Source organism: Bombus bifarius, unplaced genomic scaffold (assembly GCF_011952205.1).
Source record: "Bombus bifarius isolate JDL3187 unplaced genomic scaffold, Bbif_JDL3187 scf7180000009243, whole genome shotgun sequence".
NCBI lineage: Eukaryota > Metazoa > Arthropoda > Insecta > Hymenoptera > Apidae > Bombus > Bombus bifarius.
The window spans coordinates 3,516,477-3,534,041 of record NW_022884989.1 but is presented as its reverse complement, the minus strand read 5'-3'; the positions used below and the strand labels follow the sequence as shown (position 1 = coordinate 3,534,041).

At 30.8% G+C, this 17,565-nt stretch overlaps 2 protein-coding genes across 4 annotated transcripts; one reads left to right on the top strand and one right to left on the bottom strand.

Annotated features, from left to right (window-relative positions):
• Window positions 1–1,186: 1,186 nt before the first annotated feature.
• Window positions 1,187–12,427, bottom strand: LOC117214642 (mucin-3A-like). The gene is made up of 3 exons (XM_033460841.1): window positions 10,990–12,427; window positions 10,792–10,868; window positions 1,187–10,585 (listed from the first exon to the last, which is right to left on the bottom strand). The coding sequence occupies exons 1-3, from the start codon at window positions 11,163–11,165 to the stop codon at window positions 1,374–1,376; spliced, it is 9,465 nt and encodes a 3,154-aa protein (XP_033316732.1). The 5' UTR covers window positions 11,166–12,427; the 3' UTR covers window positions 1,187–1,373.
• A 1,024-nt stretch (window positions 12,428–13,451) lies between these two features.
• On the top strand, window positions 13,452–16,268 carry LOC117214717 (G kinase-anchoring protein 1-like). Of its 3 annotated transcripts, none has more exons than XM_033460991.1 (7): window positions 13,452–13,588; window positions 13,732–13,919; window positions 14,202–14,270; window positions 14,539–14,809; window positions 14,878–15,135; window positions 15,209–15,363; window positions 15,448–16,268. In XM_033460991.1, the coding sequence occupies exons 2-7, from the start codon at window positions 13,743–13,745 to the stop codon at window positions 15,478–15,480; spliced, it is 963 nt and encodes a 320-aa protein (XP_033316882.1). In that variant the 5' UTR covers window positions 13,452–13,588; window positions 13,732–13,742; the 3' UTR covers window positions 15,481–16,268. The 3 variants fall into 3 exon arrangements, with proteins under 3 accessions (XP_033316882.1, XP_033316881.1, XP_033316883.1); XM_033460990.1 differs by having other exon boundaries at window positions 13,465–13,584; window positions 13,729–13,919; XM_033460992.1 differs by having other exon boundaries at window positions 13,471–13,584.
• Window positions 16,269–17,565: the final 1,297 nt, after the last annotated feature.

Here is a 17,565-nt window from a genome sequence, read left to right as displayed (position 1 = left end):
TAAATATTTCACAGGAATAAAATGATCTTGTTTACATTAAATCGTTTATTTCTATTAATTTATTTTTAATTTACTCCCCTGTAAATATTAACTCATTTCAAACATGACAGATCTCCTATTAAATTCTTTTATTCTTTACATTTCAGCACACGGATTATACATTATTATAATTCAAATAATAGGCTTCTTTATTTCTCATAAATGTAAACTATTACCTACAAATAAACAATGTATGTGTAATAATTCAATTCTTGATTCTCTTAATTATCTACACTTCTGATTATACATAAAGACTTTCCTGTCAGTAAATAGATTCATAAGTAGTGAAAACGGAGAATGAAAAACTTATTTGAAAAATTAAGTCTTTAAAGAATAATCCAAGAAACTTTCTATTTGAATTTTACAAATATCTTGGGACGTACATTACTGGTACTTACTGAAGATATATTGTGCATTTAGTTTTTATACGTTCATTAGGACTTGTCATTATGGAGTAGTAGTAAAGTTTCACTGAATTATTTTTCTGATTTTTATTCGATTCCGATTATTCTCCATAAGAACCCACGATAATATACAAATATTTTACATTTTGTATTTGTCCATATAGTGTAACTATTAAGTTTTATTGCAAAACTAGCAATAATTAACAGTTGTTACTACTATCCCAATGACAGTTTACAAAATTTTACAATATACACATTGCATATGTATTGTATTTGAAAACATATAATCAATTTAGTATATGATAAAGTATTGTATCTAGTTAAAAGAAAGGAGAAAGAAGCTATGAATGATAATCTAATTCAATATATTGAAATGTTTATATTTTTTCAATATATTAAATAAGATGGATATATGTATAAGATAATATTTTTGTAACAAAACCATAGTTTTCCTCTGTAATTACACTGCTCACTTATCAAATTCTATGTACGAATATATATAATTAATATATACACATATATACATACATATTTATGCACAGATGTATATAAGCATTGTGCATTTGTGATAACATGTATGCATATATGTATGTATGTATGTATTATGTATGTCTGCTGTCTGTCTGTCTGTATGTATGTATGTATGTATGTATGTATGTATGTATGTATGTATGTATGTATGTATATATACATACATATATATACATATGTATGTGTATATACATACATATATATACATATATATGTATATGTATAGTTATAAATTATAGATAAGAATCTAATTTTAACTTATATTTAGTTATTTATCATCTTAATATTATATTTACATTTGAAAATAGATGAGTTTATCTATCAATGGCTGTAATGTCCATTAGTCTATAAAAACAAGGACTCTTTTTATAGCACAACGCTACTTCTCATCATAATATATTACCTCTCTGTAGGCCTAGTGGCTGATACAGAACTTTCTACAAGATCGTGCCTGTCTATTGGTGAATTCTCTAATGTGTAATCGACTGGATATCTTTCTGTATATGTTGGTGTAGCTTCTCCTTGTTGAGTTAATTTTAATTCATCAGATTGTTCTTGATAGAAACTTTGTGATGCCTCAATATTTTGTGAGGAAGACTGCTCTGATTTTTCTATGTCATCTGCAGAATAGTAGCTCTGACTTGCTTCACTTTCTGGTCTGTGATCATAATAACTGGGAGAGACATTATGACTGGAATAACTTGGTGTGGCTTCCTCTGGATTAAAATAACTTTGACTTGCTTCTTGTGGATTACTGTCATAATAGCTAGGAGTAACTTCCTCTTGTGGATCTTCAACTAATCTCGAATTTGTTTCTTGCCCTACAGATTCATAATAGCTTGCTGTTACCTCCTGGTGATGAGTATAATAACTAGATGGTTCGTTTCTATGATCTGTACTTTCTGTAACAAAATTCTGAGAGGATGTTTCCTCTAGACCTGGCATTGAGATTGGAACTTCATAAGAAGTTGATACATTTTGCTCTTCATAACTAGAGGTTGGTACAGAATCCACATGAGTTGAAGTAATGTCTGGATTCAAATTATATGAAGATGTAGGTATTTCAGGTACTCCATTGTCATGGATACTTGTATGCTCTGCACTAGATGATGCAATATTCAACTCAGCACAAGGTGGAATTTCACAAGATGACGTACTTATTGCACTTTCTTGATCTGGATCTCTTTCTTGATTCTCAGGCGTTTCTGGAACATAAGACGAACTTGCAGTTTCATCTTCATTAAGTCCAGAATTATTTGTAGAAACTGAGGATGTGCCAATCCCATCTGTACCAATATCGTTAGATTGAGATGGCATATTTCCTTCCTGACTAATTTCAGCATCCGTTTCTAAATTTTCTGGAATATTTTCTGCTTTACCAACTTCGTAACTCTGTGTTGGGAACGTCTGATCATCAATTGCATCATCAATAGTTGATCTTTCTTCTTGACTTTGCATTAATTCGTTAAAAGATTGGGTAGGCGCGTTTGTACTTGCTTCTGCAGATGCTTCATATGATTGAGAAGCTTCATTTATCTTTGAATGTTCAAATGATTGTGTTGGTGGTTCTGTTACAACAGCTTCTTCATCTGTTTCCATAGGTTCATATGTTATTGATTGTGATGGTTCTTTTGAATTTTCAGACTTTGTAGCAGATTGACTAGGTAAATCAGTGGAATCAGTAGTCATTGCTATTCCAAACTGTTCATATGATTGTGATGGTATTTCATGACTAGCCTCTGCATTTGTTTCTCCAAAATGTAATTCTAAATTTCTTTGAATCAAATCTGATTCACCTTGAGATGATGGTTCATCTCTTTGAGAATCTTCGGATTCTTTCATTGTATTTGCAGCATAAATTTTAGATTCAATAACCTCATCTATATCCATACTATGTTCATCTAAACGGTTCAGTGACTCTGCTGGTAGGATTTGTGCCCCTTCTTGAGCAACTTCTACTTCATTGGATGTTGCTGCTTGTTTTTCACATATGGGAGAATGAACTTCATTAGCAGATTGTTCATTAAAACTTAATTCTTTAAATTTTTTTATATTCTGTGTTTCTTGTGACCTATTTGTATCTATTTCATTTGAATTTGAAACTTCAAAATTCGCATGTTCTTCAGACAAAATTTTTGCATTGGATTCAGAAGTAACTAAAGTATTATCATCCATTAATGACATACTATTTGTCATTGCATCATCCGGTTGCTCCATAATTTGTACATGTACTATATTATCATTATTACTAACTTCTTCACTTTGGCTACTAATTCCCACATTTGAATTATTCTCTTCCTTAGTAACTGTTTGTTCCAAGAGCATCTCTTCTGACTTAATAGAAATTTCTTGAGAAGAGTATACTTCTTGCAATGGTATTGTGGTATCTTGTTCTTCATTTAATAAAGGAGATTCATTTGTTGATACAATAGATTCTTGGGAAGATGTAGAAACATTATGAGTTACTACCATTTCTGATGTTACAGCAGTGTCTTGCGATTTTATGTTTTTCTTGGAAACAACTGGTTTTGAAACAAGCATTTCAGAAACAGGTACATCTACAAAAGTCTGTTCTGGTGCCATTGATGGTTCTATAGTTGAAGCAAATTGCACATTTTCAGCATAGGTATCATCTATTATTGGCATTGAAGGAGTAGTTTGAACTTGTGAAGTTTGTAAAACTATATTATTTGGTATTGAAACTGAATATGAAACACTAGGCATTGAAATAGTATTACTCTGTTCACTCGAAGTTCCTACAGCAATATTATCTTCTAAGTTTGGTAATACTAAATATTGAGTACTTGCGGGGATTTCCGCTCGAGCGATCTCTGCTGTACTTGGATTTTCCATAATTTCTCCAATATCTGGCATAGAATTACCAGGGATTTGTATTTGTGCTTCTCCCGTCGAAATATATGAAATATTAGGGCTTGTGATTGTTATTGGTAGTTCGAGAGAAGACGGGATGGTTGTCACAGCAGAAGTTGGAGTTGACTCTGATTGTATTGGCAAATTACTAGGCACTTCTAAAGGCGTCATTATGGGTTGATTTAAAGTCAATGAAGTTTCAAGCACACAAGGAGAAGATATTGGTTCTGTAGGAGGTACAATAGTTGACTGCAAGATAGTTTGATTAATTAAACTTGTTTGAGTCAAACCAGTGGTCATTACGTTTCCTGCCGGATTTTCTGTTAAATTTATCTCTTGTTGAAAATCTGTATTTGCCAGAGCAGCGGCTAAAATATCTTGATTTGATGTGTGTATTACTTCTGAAGTAGGAAGACTTTCTGATATAATTGTTTGAGTAGTTTCTGTAGCACTTGTTTGTATATTTGGTAATACAGCATTATCAAATTGAAGAACAATGTTATCTAATGTGCCTGCTTCTCCTAAAGAACTAGGATCTATATATAATGTTCTTGTGCCATCTGGATTTTGCGTAGTACCTTCTAGTGACATAAGAGTATTATTATCAAGAGGTTGTATTTGTCCTTGTTCATCAATAGTTACCAAAACATAAGTTTGTGTTCCATCAGTACTTTCTGTTGGCAAAGCCATTATTTGTGGTTGTGTCGTTATTTTCGGTTCTTCTATTTTTTCTATTTCATTACCTTTCTCAACATTGAAATTTTCTAGTTTAGGCTGGTCCTTTTGAAATGGTTCAATAAGCACATTATCTATTTTCGATTTCCTCTCAGATTCAGTAGATTCCAATGGTGGAAGAGACAAAGACGTAGAAACATTTGTATTCACGTTAGTCGTAGTTACTGAATTCATTGCAATGTTCAACAAATTCTTCTGCTGTTGTGTAGTAGTCTTATTTACTGATTGGCCTTTTGTACTAATTCTTGTAGTTGCAGTAGTACTAGCTGCCTGTTTTTGCTGAATTGTTGTTTTAGATACATTTGGTACAGTAGTTAGTGGTACTGAGACCGTTTGTTTTGATTGAATATTTTGTACAGTCGTAATTGCAGGTTCTTGTACTTTTTGAACAACTATTTTTTGTTGTGTTTTTTGAGGTCGATTACTTCGGGGTATAATAACTTTTTGTACAGTTGATGTAGATACAGATTTTCCTTTCTGTTGAATTTGTGGACTTATACCTATTGTCTGTTGGCTACTTTGAGATACAATATTTTGAAAAGTAGAACCTTGCTGTACAACTGTCTGTTTAATTACTTTTTTTCCTTGTTGCACAGTCTTTTGTGTAGGAATGGTATTTTGCAATACTACTGTACTGCTGCCACCAGTTTTCATTTGACCAGATCTTACTTGTGAAGTAGCAGACATTGGAACTTTTTGCGATTTTTGTAACATAGGAAGCTGTACTTTTTGTTGCGTTGATTGGTATTGTACTTTATTTCCTTTGGATGGACTTTTTGCTGCAATAGCTTTTACTTGCTGTCCTGTTATTGGTGTCAAAACTGTTGCCTTACTGCTTACTATACCTTGAGTGCTTAAAATTGTTTTACCAGAAATAGCTTGAGATATAGGGGTCAAAATAGCTTTAGAAGTACCTAAATTCTGTGAAGATAAAATGGTTGTACCTTTTGTAACCAGGGCTTTTGATCCAATGATAGTTTTCCCACCCAAAGTAGAAGCACTTATTGGCGTATAAATTCCACCTTTTGTGAAAATTCCTTGAGATAGTGTCCCCAGTAAAGCAGTCTTTCCAATTGTTCCTGAGATAGGAGTTAGAAGTCCTTTTGAAGCTATTATACCTTGTGTGTTAATAATTTTATGTCCAGCAGGAAGCTTAGATGTTGTTGCTGAAACACCATCTCCTTTCGGAGCAATGAGTGTTTTTGAATTTATAATACCCTGAGGACTGATAGGGCAATACACTTGACCCTTATTTGTCATAATTCTTTGAACCTTGCCACTTAATGTTTTAGAAATATTTAAAGGTAGCATTTTAGTTTGGCCTGATTGTGCTGATGTTAATATAACTACTTTACTACCTTGATGAACAACTTGGGCGTTTCCAGTACTTTTACCAGGTATAGCAATTTTTTGTTGCACACCAGTTTTTCCTTGAACACCATATCGCAATTGTTGACCTCCAGATGTTTGTACTACTACATATTTTCCTGATGTACTCTTCTGTGTTAAAAGAGGTGGCACTTTGTTTGTTGTTGGTGTATTTTGAAATTTTATACCTTTCACACCACCTGTAAGTGGTGGCACTAGCGTTTTTATACTTGTAATTGTAGGTTTTGCTTTAGTTTTGTTTTTCAAAATTGCTGGAGTACCGCTCTTTTTCTTTGAAGGTGACATTTCATTTGTAGTTTCATTCAATTTGAACTGACTTTGAGTGGGAGATACTATTTGCGTAGTTGGTGTAAAAGATAGTGTTGGAATTGTGCTAGATGCAGGTATAATAGAAGATATAACAACAGGCATTTGTTCAATGCTTTCTGGAGTTAAAACATCTTCACTTAAAACAAATGGCATTGAATTTATATCTAGTTCCATATCTGCCAAGCTTTGTGAACTTTGTTGAATATATTTTTCAGTTGTAGTAGTTGTAGTTGGAGTTTTCGAAGTTTTTACATTTAACTGTTCATTTTGTGCCTCTAACATAGCAGCTGTTTCTGCTTCTTCAGCTTTTAAAACTTGTAACTTTTTAGTCAAAGACAAATGTGGAGATGTAACCTTTGAACCAGTTTTCAGTTTGGTATTTGAAGATGCAGATTCAATTTTCATTATTTTCGTTTTTGGACCACCCTTTTGGTCACATCTTTTTGTACCATCGGTTTCTAATTTATGTTTTATCCCTTTCTGTGGTAATTTGTCTAATAATTTTGACTTTAAAATTTGCATAGGTTCGGTCAATGTTACATTTTCAATTATTCGTGGCATTTCACGTTTTTTTACTGGTACATTAACGTCTGATGATGGGGAAGGTGTAGAAGTTAATGATCTTGAAGATTCATCTAACTTTTGCACATCTATATTGATAGATTTAGTACTGTCTTCAGTAGGTGATTGTATCAATGATTTAGGCATGATATTAAATTCGTTTGTTGATGTAAGTTGGTCAACATTTTGAAAAATAGTATCATCCACTTTAGCATCAATTTCAAGATTTTGATCAACTACTACTTCTATACCTTCAAAATTGCTCATAACTGTGACTTGAGAATTGTTATCTTGAGAAAGATTAGGATAATTTTCTGGAATAATAGGATCTTCAGTTGTCATATTTTGAGTTGTCTCAGAAGATATATTTCTATCTATTTCTTCTTCAGGCTTTTTCTTCACTAATTTCTTACCTTTTTTTCCTTTACCAGTTGTATCAGAATCATTAACTATACCCTTTTTCTTGTCAATATGCAAAGTTTTTAAGAAAGCTTCTTGGAACGTATTTGTTGATTTTTCTTCAGGAAATAACTCTTTATCTTTCTTTAATTTTGTGCATGTATCTGGTGTAAATTTTCCTTTATATCTTGTTTGCATAGATGTTCTATTTTGAGCTTGCTGCTCACTTAATGTACTTATTGAGTCTGTAGGCAATTGTTCTAAATTCTCTGGTTTAGTTTTTTGTTCTTCTTTTTCCAATGTTTCCATTTCCACATGCTGAATTTTTTGATTTATTGGTATAGTTGTGTTTCCACCTTGAATTTTATTTTCTTCCTCTATTTGATTTGCATCTTTTGTAATTTCTACATTATTTGTGTCTATCTCAAGTTTTTCTGGAGCATCTTTCTCCTGCTTTAAAGAATTAATTGCCTCTGTATCTGTACTAGTTTCAATTGTTTCAGTAGTTAAATTTTTCATTTGTTCTTGTCCACTATTTAATTTAGGATCTATCATGATTTTTTGAGTTTCATCAGTACCAGAAATATCAATTTGTGATAATTCAAACTTTTTTATTTGAGATTTTTTGGGAGGAAGCATGTCAACAGTTTTTGAAGTATCTAATTGTTGATAAGAAGATGCTTCTTTCTCTGATGAAAGTTCTAGTTGAAGAGAAGTAGGAGATTCTAGATCTTTTAAATCTTCTTGTGAAAGATTACTTGAAGTTAATACACTTTCAGTATCATTGTCTTTTGTTTTCTCATATTCGAGAATTGTACTTTCTAATTTAGCAGTATTATCTTCTGTGACTACAGATTTTGTATCTTCAAGGACAGATGTATCAGATTCTTTTAGTAGAACTTTTTCCTCAGTTGATACTTGTAACTTCTTAGGAATTTCAATAGAAATTTGATTGTCTGCAAGTTTTGTATCTAATTCTATAAACATTTGGTTTTTAGATGTATTCTCAAATAATTCATCTTTTAATTCTATATTTGAAGAATTAACATTATTTTCTGTTGTATGCATGGTATTACAGGAAATTTCTATTTCTTTTTCCTCTTTAAGATCAATGTCCTTGCTTGTTTTCTTAATATTTTCTATAAATTTCCTATTTCTCTTTGATTTAATTTTTATTTTTTCAGAAGATTTTTCCTCACTTTCAGATTGACTTTCATCAGTCTTACATATCATTTGATCTGCATCTTGTACATATATATCAGATTCTAAATATTTTTTATTTGGTTTTCGTTTTCTTCGACCATATGAACGCTCGCTATCAGATTCTGATGTTCTTTCTATTTCAAATTTTTCAAATATTTTTGAATTGCTCTTATTATCCCTTATTTTTGGGCTTTCACTACCACTGGCACTTTCACTAGTATTAGCACGCATAGGTTCTGATTTTCTTAATTTACTACTGGACTTACGAGCTTGTGGAGTAATATTTAACTGATCGTCATTTGATAAAATTTTTGTAGAATTTGAATTAGGCACTTGATCTTGATCCAGCATATCTGCATCTGAATTTTCACTTTGTTCTGGAAATGTTTCAGCAGATTCAGACATAGCTTCATCTTCTGTTTCTACTGTAAAACGCTCAGACGAAGTTTCTTCAACTTGCTTTAAAGGTTCCTGTTTTACATTTTTTGCATTTCCTTTAATAGTTGCATCTTTAATATCTGTTTGTTCATCATCAATGGGGATATTTTGTACATCTAAATTTTTGTTTTCTGTTAATTTCTTATTAATATTTGACGTTACATTTGTTGTAGGAGAATTTTGTGTTTCAACATTTTTTGAAGCATTTGTAGTATTTTCATTCTCAGCTTCAATCCTTTCAACTTCAAATATTTCCACGATTTCTAATTCTGTTTCACAAGTATTAACATTAGATTTCTGTGTTTTTTCTGATTCTTTCTCAGATTTAATTTTTTCCTTTGTATGTTCAAGTTTATTATTTGTCTCTTTATCATTAATTATAACCTTGTCATTGTTTTTATTTTTTTCTAAACTCTGCTCACTTAAAGATGACTGTGTATTTAATCTTTCACATTCATTTGAACTAGTATTATTATCTTCATCTTCAGGTTTACTATGTTCAATTTCTTTTTCTTGTTCTGTTTTTAAAGCTTGACTCATTTCAAATTCTTTTATTATTTCTTTTTTCTGATGAAATGCGCGAGACTTTTTCCTTACAGGGGGTATGGATGGTTCTTCTTCATGGAAATCAAAACAAGATAATAATAATTTTTTATCTTTATTTGATGCAGTAGGTTTATTTTCGCTGTCAATATTAAAAGTTTCTTTTTCCATCTGTGATTTATTAGTAGATTCATTACTCTCAACATCAGATATCCTAGCATCTTTTTCTAATTCGGACGACTGTTTATCAAGATTTGATTTCAGATTTTTCGAAGTATTAGTACTATCAGATAAAGAATCTTCTGTTATATTAATTGTTGTAAGCGTCTCGGTTTCTTTAAGTAATTTTTCAGTTTCTGCAATAATTTCACTAGCATCTGGTAGTGTATTATTCTTTTCATTAAGTTCTTCTGATTTGTCAAAATCAAATTGATTTTTTGGTGATGAATCATTCATAGATGCTATATCAGTTGGATTGCTTTGATTCAAGCTAAGTTCTTCATCTGATTCATCTTCCCAATCTGCTAATATAGTATCGCGAATTTTAGGATCTGAAGTCTTTTTCTTTTTAGCAACTTTTTCATTTTGTTTAATTTGTTTTCTTTTTCCAGATTCACTGCTGCTTTTATTCTTATTTGATTGACCTTTTTCTTTCTTTGTATATTTCCTTTTTGGAGTATCTACATCAGAATACCTACTTGTATATTGAGAATAAGTTTTTACTTTAGATTTGGACATTGGTGAATTTCCTGATCTGTGGCTTTTTATGTGACAAATAATAACATTTACTCGCGAGGAAGTAAAATTACATAAATGACAAGGATATTGTGGAGACCCACTATTATTCGGTGTAGATGGTAAGCTGCTAGGTTGTTGACGTATCCGAACTTCATGATCACTTTCTTTTAAAAATCGTGGATGTGTGATTTTTCGTACAACTTCGCTATTATCACTTTTTCTATGACCTTCCTCACGTTCTCGTTTCTTTTTAGGAATTTTCTTGTCTCCAAATAAAGCTGATATATTTGGCTTTTCTTCTGGAGAAAATTTATCATGGCTTAATATATCAGGATCTCCTCCTGTTAACTTTTCAGCCATTTCAACATCTCCAGGAAATTTGTCCATGTATCTGGATCCATCTTTGCATCTGCTTCTATATTTGTCTGTAAGTAATGTTATAAAATGTATAATTATACAAAATGTGCCAGGTTGGATGGTATACCTGGGCAGGAGAATATTTGATATGCAAAAATAAGTAAAAAAAAAAAATAAGTTTGAATGACCTCCTAACCTACCCTATTATATATATTATTTTAAACTGTATACTCATACATAAGAAATATACTATTCTAAATATAAGAAATATTACCTAACCCTTTCCTGATAAATTCATCTTTCAGGGTGCAGTTGTATTTATAAATCTGTTGATAGTTCTTGACAAATTCACTGAAAAAAATAATAAGACACACACATATATATAAAAGATATAAATATCTATCAGCCAAAAATGATATTAAAAACATTAATAGATTTAGTATATAATAAAAATAAGTTGAAGATTACTTACTATGTATCTTCTTGAAAAAACTTCACAGCAGCTATTAAAGGTTTCTTTTGAAATCCATGTTGAATATCTTCAGGTAAATTGTGGAACCCAGTAACTTGTCCAGGCCACCAACAACCTCCAAGTTTCACCCAAACAACATCTCCATCCAAATAATTAATTTCTGTTTGCTCACACATTTTAGAAAGATACTTAATATTATTCTTTCATAAAACCAGCATTGAAATTCAACATAAATATCTTGTATATTATCTATTTTTAGATGAAGCACCTCAAATAATAATTGTTCGCGTATCGTAACAGTAAGAAAGAATTATTCTACTGACTGAAATCTGGTCTTAATATATAGCAACAATAAGTGGTTTTATTTAATTTGAGAAGAAACATGATAAATACGTATGGAAAACCATATAAACAAATGCAATATACAATTTGCAAATGAATAAATGATTCTCTTAAGTTTATGGACACTTTTTGATTATGTTTCTCTCATTTTGTAAATTTTTAAACTTAAAGTACATATATTGATTGATCAAAACGCTTTTGACTTCTTCATGTGTAACATTTTACATTAGGCATAAATACAAAAGACAATATAACCACTAGAGTAAATCCTGCTACTAAGCCTTAATTAATATGTCCTTCTTCCAGATCTATAAATTGCACCATAAATATTCGTACCAAAATCATGTATTACATATTTTATTAGAAATACATGAGAGAAAGAAAAAAGGAACAGATAATACACTAACAAATTGTCGTTGTTTTCATGTTATGTTATCTTGAACAAAATATAGCAATCATCCGTAGTATATAAAACACAAATATTTTTTTCTTCAAAACAGTCAATTAATTTGCAAACACTCCGATGTTTCAAAATACGACAAATTGTTCACCCATATGCGCGGGCATAGATAAAAATGGAATCGGAGGTGTATTCGCGGGAAACCAGGAGCGAGCGTCGCTCCGTGCACCGCTTCGTCGATCTTCGTTGATCTCGATGCCGACGTTGTCCGCGGGAGCCACGTCGGGCATCTTAGCCCGCGAATTCCGTGATTGGATATATTCCACACACAGATACACAGCAGTGAACCTTTATGTGTCTCCCGACTGTTTGTTAAAACGACGCCGCAATAGAATGTTATAGCTCCGAAATTGGCGAGCGTCCCAAGAAAAGAAGTTTCTCTTTTCACCTCTCCTCTTATCACTTAGTCACTATAAATTAGAAGGGTTCGCGAACGTCTTGATAGCTGACCATGCGACGTTGCTGCGCGCACATTTAACCGCGAAAAGTGCAAGCCAACCCCGAACGCAATCGACACATTCAACGCTCTACGTCGCTCATACGACATACGTACATGTTCAATTTCCCGACGTGCAACGGGGCTCTGTACGGTGGATGGATGGATGTGTGATGGATACTTCCTTCTCTCTCGTTGTTCGAGATTCTCGATCCGACAGTGTTGCCAACTATTGCATCTTATCTATCTCCTAACTTTCTACCAATTTCTACTTATATACATATCTTATTTTAGTAATTCTACAATTTTATAATTATTCCAATAATTGCTAATTGCGCTAAAATACTATTTTCAGGATAGGAATAAATAAACATTGTTGATTTTAAAAAGACTTTATTCTATATATGATAACAAAATTATATAAAAGATCAAAGGTTATAAGGATTTAAATGCTAAGTAATACCTGGTAATATACATACATTCCTCATAGTTTATCACTTCAATATAATTTATATATATATTTTATATATTTATATATTGATTTTATGCTTTTGATACTATGTAGGATGCATTTTATGCTACAATTAAATATAAATATACTTTTGTATTTTGTATATATAACGTAAACATAAAGTTTAAAAAACTAAATTTAGTGCATAACAAATAAACAAAAAGAAATACAGTTTAGTTGTAAAATTATTACGAAAATTTTTTTACAATATTATGAAGTATGAAACAATAACTATGATGTAAATATAAATTCAAATATCAAAATGAATCAACTTATAACTTTAATAACTGATACGTTTAAATTTTGTACAAGTATAAAAGTATAATATCATATTATATTGAAGTTATAGAACTAAAATATTTTTTATCAGCTTTGACATGTAAATCGAAATGTATACAAAATTAATTACAAAATAAGTTGCAAACTATTTAACATCGATAACGTTTCTTAATTACTATATATCGTTATATTGTGGTAAACAGTAATAAAACTTTAATACAAATCAAGGAAAAGATTATAGCATGTATGTATGTATAAAACAATTCAAATGTGATATTTGGTACTAAATATGTAAGTACTTTGAGATATATAATAGTAATAAATTTATTTTCTTTCAGGTATAAGTACCTTAAACTCTTGAAACTTTGAAATATACAACTTTCTTATTTTTACTTCTACAGTTGGTCTTACTGTGTCGCCGGGCGGGTAAGTGTAATTTCCATAATATTTTCCGCTAGAGGCGCTGAAAGTTCGCAATGACGTTTACTATTCGTTTCCGGTTTATGTGGTAGCTTAACATCGTTCTTCATTTTTCCTTATACATCCGTTTGTGTGCGATAAGTATAGGCATGTAAGTCGTTCGTTTGTACTAGGTTATATCATTTTTTACATGATACACGATGCAATAACACAAGACCCAATGAACATAACAAGTTTTATGACTATAATGATACCGGAAGTTCTGTAGTTTTCGTTATCAATACGTATATTCAGAGTTCACAGAAATGGCGACCGCCGTACCATCAAGATTCGCAGTACTCAGCATTGATGATGATGATTGTAAGCCGAAGAAAACCCAGAAGAATGTTACTGCCGGTAAGACGAATCAAAAATCTAAAACCGACAAATCGAAACAACAACAGCAGCAACCAAAAAAGGATGACAAGAAAAAACAAAATAAGGTATGGTGCGTTTAGTTTTTGTTTTTTTTTTTTTGTTTTCGATTACCCGGTAAACGTCATAGTATTTATAAGTCGTGGCGGGACCTTGTATTTTGAAACGAACTTCAATATTGATTTTGACCTTTAGTGGTGTATGTAATGAATCTCAATATATTTTGAAATGTAGGAAGCAAATCAATTTATAATTAATAGAATAATTTAGTTCGTAATATCATCATAATAATGTTCAGAAATTTGTAAAATAAATATTTTACTCATTTTACACCTTTTCTTTATTTATAGGGAAAAAAGAAAAAAACTAGTAGCAATGAAAATCAACAATGGGAACAATGGAAACAGAAAGATACAATGGTAATGTATAAATTTTTTATAATGTATTTTGTTTACTTGTCTTTAGCTTAATGAAATTTTTGTTATAAATTTAATAAGTTTTTATCTGGACATTGGTACAATGACACCCAACCAATTGTGTGTAATAAAGGACAGCACAGGCTTGACTAATATGTGTGAAAATCATAGTTTAGTTTTAGATATAAATTGTTAAAGCTAAGGTTTTGTTTCAGTAGTGACATATTTATAAGTGTTGTGTGTTATCACGTCCAATTGTGATTTCCTTAAGGCTGTCGAGGAAACGTTTGAGCAAGAATTACATCAAGCCATCTTGCTGTCAAAGCTGGCTTATGAAGAGCAGCTAGTAAGTGCAGTCAAGTCAGAAAAAGAGCAAGAGTCAAATAAGAAATCAGGGAAAAAATCAAAAAAGGCTACTATGTCATTGGAGCAGTTCAACAATATGGGATTAGAAAATACTTCTACTACAACTACTACCATTAATACTACTACTACTCAAAATACAGTATTACCTCCAGAAAATGGCGATACTAAATCCAAAGGTAAAATAATTCCATATTTTAAATCTTAAGTAGATATAAAATGATTAATTTAGTTAATTTATTTATAGAATTAGATACAGAATTTTTTGAAAGAATTGAAAAGGAGACAAAAGAAGAAATCACAAAGGAAAAAGAAAAGGATATATTGAAGGCGAGACTAAATAAAATCGATGATGATATTACATCTGCTCAGTTGAGGGTAGAGGTGGAAAAACGTGACGAAATCATTAATGAATTAAGGAGTCAAGTAGAAAGCTTAAAAAAGGAATTAACACAAGTTAAAGAAAGGAATAAAAAGCTTTATCAAATACTATCTCATGGAGAAAGTAGGCTTAATAGTTCTTTACTGATAGTTCTAGTATTATTGTGAATATGATTAATTTTCTTGTTTGTTTCTAGTGAAAGATAAAGCGTCAGTATTAGCTGAAGTAGCAAAATTACAGGAAATACGAGATGAGTTGACGTCCGAAGTAGCATCCTTACATGCACAATTAGAACAAGAGAGGTCCAAAACACGTACTTCTAGTACAGATGTCAAATCATCTAAACAAACTGTAAGATAATTATTAGAACGTCATTAAATTTAATGTAATTGATTACATATAATTGTGTGTTAACAAACTATATTTATTTTTTAGAATAAGAAGAGGCCCGTTAATGAGAATGCCTAAACTACAGACTATTTTTGTTGAATGTAAAGTACTAAACCATTGTGATCTATAAAGCTTAATTTACTGCTAATGACTAATCAGTTAACAGTCTGAAGACTGATGCGTAATCATTAAAACTTAAGATCTCATGAAAATGTATCACGTATTTGACTTTAAAGCATATAAAGCGATCTTTTAAGTAACGTATTTTTCAAACATACAGAAGTTCACTCAATGAAAATAGGGTTATATTTTTCTAAAGTGCATATTTTCATTTGTAATTTGAGTTTCATTCTTTCATAATATGGTACAAGAATATCTTCTTTTATTCAAACTTTCTTACACAATAGTAGTTGAACATAACTTTGCACTCAAGTTTAAACGGGAAACTAGTGCAACACTACTTTCATATTGCAACTTGACAACATAAACAAATGTCGTTATCTTCCAAATTTTGTGCGAACGTACGTGAGTGAGTATACATTATCTGAAGTATTTTGTAATAAATATATTCTACACCATTCTTGTTGATGTTAATAATTTCCTTAATATTTTGTTAAAGCTATCAGTGAAATTAAGATATTTTGATATTGTACATACAATTTAGAAGTAATATTTTATTCAGTGCGAACATTTGTGGACAAAAGATTAAAAAAGGAATGATCAAATCTTTTGTTCTATGAGACTGAAACAAAATTATATACATAAAAGAAGAATTTCAGGTCCTAAATGTATAAGCCATATTTATATACAAACTATCATGAATGTATCAAAATAAGTAACGAAAATATATTTTTTTCACAAAATTATTCTAGATTTAAATTTTATTTAACAAAATAACATTCTAATATGATATTAACCCATACATATTTTAGTTCATACGTCATTAATATATGTACTACAATATACTATTCCTGTTAAAGATAATTTTTTAACATGTTTTATTTTTAACATAAATTTTTATAATTATATATATATTTTTTTTATTCAAGAAGATATCTTTAAAATTATTGTATGCTATAACATTTTCTTCATGTGCCCTTTTACAATCTTCGATTACCGTCATTTCCACATACCAATTCTGTTTTTTTCGCCATTTCCACTGGTGACATAGCTGCTCTCACGATGCTAAGCTTTATCCGGATTATACGTACGAGTGCATTTTTATGGAAATTTTTTGTTCACTTTTTCTGCCTGGAGTTATTCCAGGCCCAGGCAAAATTTTTTTTCGACTCGCTCTCTCACTGGCTTCAACATTCAGTTCGATATGTTACACCTCACGTTCCAATTCTTTTTTCCGGCTTTGCTTCATTCGTTTCCGAGTTCACGTAAAAAAAGAAGGAAGGAAAAAATGGAAGAGAATTCGCATGTACCATGATAAATTTAAATACGCATTATACTTTAGATTAAAAGAACCCATCGGCTTAATCGTAAGCGGATAAACGACTGAATTTCTTTCTTTTATTTTTTAATATGTGAATTATAAACGGAAATGAATATTAATTATGTTTAAATGTTGAATTGAAAACAATATAAGGAATAGCTATAAATAACGTGATCAATCATAATAAAAAAAAAATATAAAAATATTTGCTTAAATGGAAAAATCAAGTTTAATTTATTTTCAATTTGTTCAATATAAGTTAATCTGTATCGTTTAGCATATAAAAATTATATTAGCTGCCAAATGAGATTTTATGGGATTGAATATAATATTTACAAGCAGGTATAATGAATTGTTCGTTCAATTTTTAGAGGAAACTGAATTGGGAGTATAACTCGAGCGTCTATTCAGCTTTTGACTGGAATCTTGACCAATAAAAGGGGCATTAGCGTTAAGTGGACGCCTCGCCTACTCGGTCATAGTCCTGTTTGCTACAAGAGTAGAGGGTGGAAAATATAAAGGGTATAGTTAGCGAGAGATACAACTGAGATCTAAGTAAAAGTTACATACATCGTTTATTAGCTTACGCAATGATACGACTCTTTTTACTCTAATTTGGTTGTATTACAAGAAATGAAAAAAAAAGAAAAGAAAAAATACTAATATAAAATAAGCGAAAGGAGAAAACTAATTATTTATTATACATAAGAAAATTAGCCCTA